The sequence below is a fragment of the Cryptotermes secundus genome, unplaced genomic scaffold (assembly GCF_002891405.2).
Source record: "Cryptotermes secundus unplaced genomic scaffold, Csec_1.0 scaffold1858, whole genome shotgun sequence".
Classification (NCBI taxonomy): Eukaryota; Metazoa; Arthropoda; class Insecta; order Blattodea; family Kalotermitidae; genus Cryptotermes; species Cryptotermes secundus.
The window spans coordinates 1,345-6,577 of record NW_019735490.1 but is presented as its reverse complement, the minus strand read 5'-3'; the positions used below and the strand labels follow the sequence as shown (position 1 = coordinate 6,577).

The 5,233-nt window shown below is 41.1% G+C and overlaps 1 protein-coding gene across 1 annotated transcript in view; it reads right to left on the bottom strand.

The window, feature by feature from the left end:
* Positions 1 to 4,984, bottom strand: part of LOC111869476 (fatty acid synthase) — a 40,031-nt gene extending 35,047 nt beyond the window's left edge. Inside the window, exons 1-4 of the mRNA XM_033753446.1 lie at positions 4,952 to 4,984; positions 3,603 to 3,800; positions 1,340 to 1,429; positions 788 to 961 (exon numbers count right to left, since the gene is read on the bottom strand). Coding sequence (XP_033609337.1) covers positions 788 to 961; positions 1,340 to 1,429; positions 3,603 to 3,800; positions 4,952 to 4,973 — 484 coding nt within the window. The 5' untranslated portion in view covers positions 4,974 to 4,984. The remainder of the gene's footprint in view (positions 1 to 787; positions 962 to 1,339; positions 1,430 to 3,602; positions 3,801 to 4,951) is intronic.
* Between the last annotated feature and the right edge of the window lie 249 nt (positions 4,985 to 5,233).

The window sequence follows — 5,233 nt, the reverse complement described above, 5'->3', positions numbered from 1 at the left end:
TACGAGGTTCTTTTACATGCCGTAAAGCTACGACACGGGACCCACGGCTTACAGTCCCTCCTGGAAGACTTGTTCCCTGAATTTTTCCGCCCTTAAAAATTCGACGACCTCCGCCGGGTATTTGAACCCGCATACTACGAGTCACGAGGTGGGAACGTTACCTCTAGACTACAGAGGCCGCTCAGTAATAAAGTTACTATTGGAAATAATGTTTTCTACTCAGTCCAGCAAAATGGTTATAAGGAAGACAATTGGGGAGACCCAGTTAGTTGTCAGTTGCCACATGAGAGTTCAGTTCTGCACAGGAGGCTGTAAAGATGGAACCTGGGTGCTTGAAGCTGAAGAATCTTCTGTTAGAGGCCATTGCCAGGTAATGGCTGGTGAAGACACAGCAGGCTGGAAAAAGGCTTAGAGGGTGCTGTGGTGATTTGTAAAGTGTTGAGATTAGCGATAGTGCTGTAACTGAGTGTATAAGTGGTCAATAAATCCATTCCCCAATCCAAACACCATCTATAGTCACCCTTAAAATGTGACAAGATGATATACTGTACTATTGTGATAACAAACACTAAAAAACTTTTAGAACAGGTGAAACATGAGAAATTAGTAAATGTATTATAAATTAAAGTTTTCAAACACATTACTTGAAACAGTCCAACAGTGGTGTTTGTGAAGCAGATGCATTGCTTGGTTGCAGTAATTTGGTTACTTGACAGTTCAGATAATCAGGATTTCGATAATGAGCATTCTAGTATATTTCCATTTGTGAGAGTCAAGGGCAACTTACCAGTGACGCCAAGCCAGTAGGAAATTTGGTTGGCAAGCATAGCTCGAAAACAACCTGTCAGCCCATATCCATTTTCATGTGGCATACCATAGCACCACACTTGTTCAGTCTCACTGCTTGCAGCACCAACAAAAACCCCCGTCCTCTGACCCTTTAGGAGACAAGGGTTGACACCTTAACATAACAAAATTGTAAAAGAATACAATGTAGCCTTAACAGACAGTTGCACAGAAAGAATTATAAATTACATGCTAAAATCCATTTACTTAAAGAATATGAAAGTGTAACTATCATTTATAACTTGTAAAGAACAACTTAAAAGGTGCAGAGCTGTTACACCATACTCTTTACTCTCTTGGGCTGTCATGGATGGTGAAGTCAAGCTACAGATTTGGCACTTTGGAACATATCAAGAAGCATTTAATAAATGGGTGGTTAACTGAAAGTAACATGTGTTCATCTGAGCAGGGTACTTTGAGTGAGACAGCAATGATGAACAAACAGAAGGCAGCCCATGTACATCATACTGTGTATATCAACTTGCAAGCTAACCTGCATCCACAATGGCCTCATACACTCTCTCCAGCAGCAGACGACACTGTGGATCCATGATGTGTGCCTGTTTGTAGTTAATTCCNATACATCAACATTAGGCACAGTTTACCTGGTTACAGAAATTTTGTCTTGTCATCAGGCAATCACGATATACGAGGAGCGTTCCATATGTAATGCCTCCTATTTTTTCTAATGAAAACTACAACAGATACAGAAAGCATAATAACACAGTTAAATAGAGCAAGATTTCAGCTACTTACAGTTATTTTTTCACATAATCACCACCATTCGTTATGCACTTTTGCCAGCAATGAACAAGAGCCTGTATGCTGCGCCCATAAATGTCTGTGCCAGCAGAGGCTAGCCACTTTCTTACAGCTGCAATGACAGCATCGTTGTCTGGAAAATGTTGCCCATGGAGTCCATCTTTCATAGGCCCAAAGAGATGGAAATATGAAGGTGCTAAATCAGGGCTATAAGGTGGATGAGGTATTACAGTCCAGGCAAACTTTGCAATGTGCGCGGTGGTTGCAAACTGGTATGGGGTCTAGCGTTATCATGTTGCAAGTGAAAGTTTGTCTGTTTATCTGGCCTGATTCGGGAAATGCGGACTTTCAGTTTAGTCAGCGTCGTCTTGTAGCATTCAGAATTGACAGTCTCACCAGGCTCCAGGAATCCAACAAAATCACACCCCGCCTATTCCAAAAGACCGTGCACATCCCTTCCCTGGCGATGGCTGTGTCTTGAACTTCTTTTTTCTTGGGGAAACCGGATGTCGCCACTCCATGGACTGTCTTTTGGATTCTGGCTCGTAGTGGTGACACCACGCCTCATCTCCGGTGATGATGCTGTCCAGAAACTTGTCACCTTCAGCCTCATGCTGGTGCAACAGGTCCTGACAGACTTCCATTCGATGAGATTTGTGGTCCTGTGTAAGCATCAGTGGGTCCCAGATGGAACAAACTGTGATAATCCAGCTTCCCCAACATCGTTTCCGATGCATTACAGCCGATATTAAGCCATGTACACAGTTCCCTGATCGTTATCTGCCTATCTGTACAGATGAGCTGATCAAGGTGCTGTTCACTGTGAGGAGTGGCAGCAGAGCAGGAACGCCCAGGGCGTGGTTTGTCGCGCACTTCACTTTTACCACTGTTGAAACACACTATCCACCACTTCACTGTGCTGACATCCACTGTATTGTCTCTGTACACCTTTAGAAAGCGTTGATGGATGTCAATGGGTGCAATTTGTTTGGCAGTGAGAATTTCAATAACACGTCTCTTTACAATATTATATTTAAGCATCCTGTTGCACTCTATACAATATATGATATAAACTCCGTCCTAAGTGCAACAATATATTGTAGGTCTTTCGTCTTGCTTTCTTCTACACTACATGTTTTGGCTGCAAAAGGCCATCATCAGGTGTAAACGCTCACGTAGCTGTTACATTGCACCCAGTTTTAAAATTAAAAACATACAGGTCTTCCCAATTGTTCCCTCCGTCACTGCTAACAGGATCTACTTCGCTGATATTTGTCCAATTTGTACCTCATCTTTGCCATCCACACATGTCAATTTTGACCTTCATGAACTGGCACTTTTAAAATCTTTAGTTCCAACTTTAAAAATTCTCTTAAAATTTTTTTCCCAAATTCAAAATTTAAAATTCTCAGGGTTACTCCCCCACGTCTATAGTGCTGCAGCGGCTGAAAATAAGAAGTACCCGCTAACACCCCAGCTCATTCATCACACCTGATCCAGGGTTTTCTGGCCAAGCACGGCATTCTGCAAGTCTGCCAGGCTCCCTACTCTCCTGACATGGCTCCTTGTGATTTCTGGCTGTTCCCAAGATTGAAGACACCGCTAAAAGGCTCCCATTTTGACAGCCACGAGGACATCATAGAGAACATGATGACACAGCTGCACACCATTTCAAAAGAAGCCTTCCAGAATTGTTTCCAGTGATGGAAGGCCCGCTAGGCTAAGTGTGTGGAGTCACAAGGGGCCTACTTTGAAGGGGATTAGGTATTGTAACCGCCCAGATACAGAACTATGTTTTCCCAGCCCAAGGTCGGATACTTTTTGGACAGAGTAGTATTTTCATACATGGTAAAAATAAACTGAATAATTTAATACCATGTTCTTTCTACATACTAGAACGCTGAATTCTCTGTTTAGTTCCAACACATATACTCATAATGACACTTGTTAAGCGTTAAATAGCATGAAGATTCTATGTCATGAAAAATACTGACCATATTTCCAGCGCTGGTTGTCTTGTTTCACCATGTTCACTTTGTTAAACAGATTTTCCTGTAACTGATACACATTCTCTGATTCAGGAAAGTAGCCTGCTATTCCTGAAATGACAATCTGTTCCTTAGGTGTAGATTTTTGAGACTGCAGACCTGCATCGTGTGAGGTAGACATGGCTACAGCACTGGTAGATTTCACTGCAAGCAAAAGTATGGTTACTTTATGCAGACACTGCTTAAACTTGAATATGTAATCTGTTCATGCAAAAGACTTTGAAGTTTCAAAATGAATGATTTGTGGACCATTATGAGGATTCCTGAGAAGAATGATGCCAGATGAAACTAAATTCTGCATTATTATTTCAATCAGCACTATTATACACTAGATGACTGTGTGTTACAGGTATGTCCTAAATTGGATGGCCATCTTCAGTACATATTTCAATCGAATTATGACACTGCTTACACCATGCATTGTGGTAGAAGGTTACTGACAATTTCGAGTAATGTACTATGTATTTCCATTTTCAGAGCCAAAGAGTAAGCCCAGTGAGTAAACTGCAAGTGAACTTTACCAGCCTACACACCATCTCATCACAGACACTAGTTAACCTCCTAGTCCCTTCTGTGACAACCTGACATCTTCTGTACAGAAATTCATATTGCAGATGACTTTCAGGGCACAATACATCTGACATCAATATAATGAGTTGTTGAAGCATTTTCCACTGGTAGAAACTGGGAGTGAATGGAAGCACTTGCAGAGATATTTGACGACAAGTTTTAAAGCCATCATAACCCCACTGACAGGAAAAGAAAACAATTTGTGATCAGGTACATGAACCCTGCAAAATTTCACTGTCTCAAGGTACCACAGGCAAGCGATAACATGTACAAACCTGTTACAGTCCACCATATAATAGTATAATACAGATCATGAATGACAAAGCAGTGTTTTGTTTTATTATGCTGATTCTATATTGCGAATGCTGATTTTGTGTTGAAGTGGATATATGAAGTGCAGTTATACTTCATCATAGAATGTAAACAAGCGTCTATAAATTCACAAGGCATCTAGAAGATGTTCACATACAACAGTTCAGTAAATTCATGTCTGAGATCTCTAATCTGAAAACAACAGACCAACCAAAAAAATGCCTTATAAGGTTTACCACAACATATCAGATTGCTTGATTCAAATCTCAACAAAGATCATGAGCATTTCTAAATAAATTATATCTATAAATGTCTATAAATAATATGATCAGTTTGTGGTACATATGTAGGCTTAATTCCATCAGACATCTTAACAACACTATGAAATTAAGATGAATATACGTAGGTCATACCGAAAGTCACGAGCAACTTCATTTTACATGCAACCTGGGAACAGCAGATGAAAGAGAGTATGGTGGTAGGTGGAACCAGCTGTTGTGTTAACCTTGAGTGTCTTGTGACGTCAATAGCTTGCATCATGTGACCAGTATCACTCCCAACAAAGTGGCCAACAATGATATGTCGTTTTGCCAGCGTGCTGTCATCGAATTTCTTGTGAAAGAGGAAATCCCTGCTGCAGAAATTCGCCAGAGACTTCAGCGTGCTTATGGAAGTGTGTGCATGGGTGCGAGAAG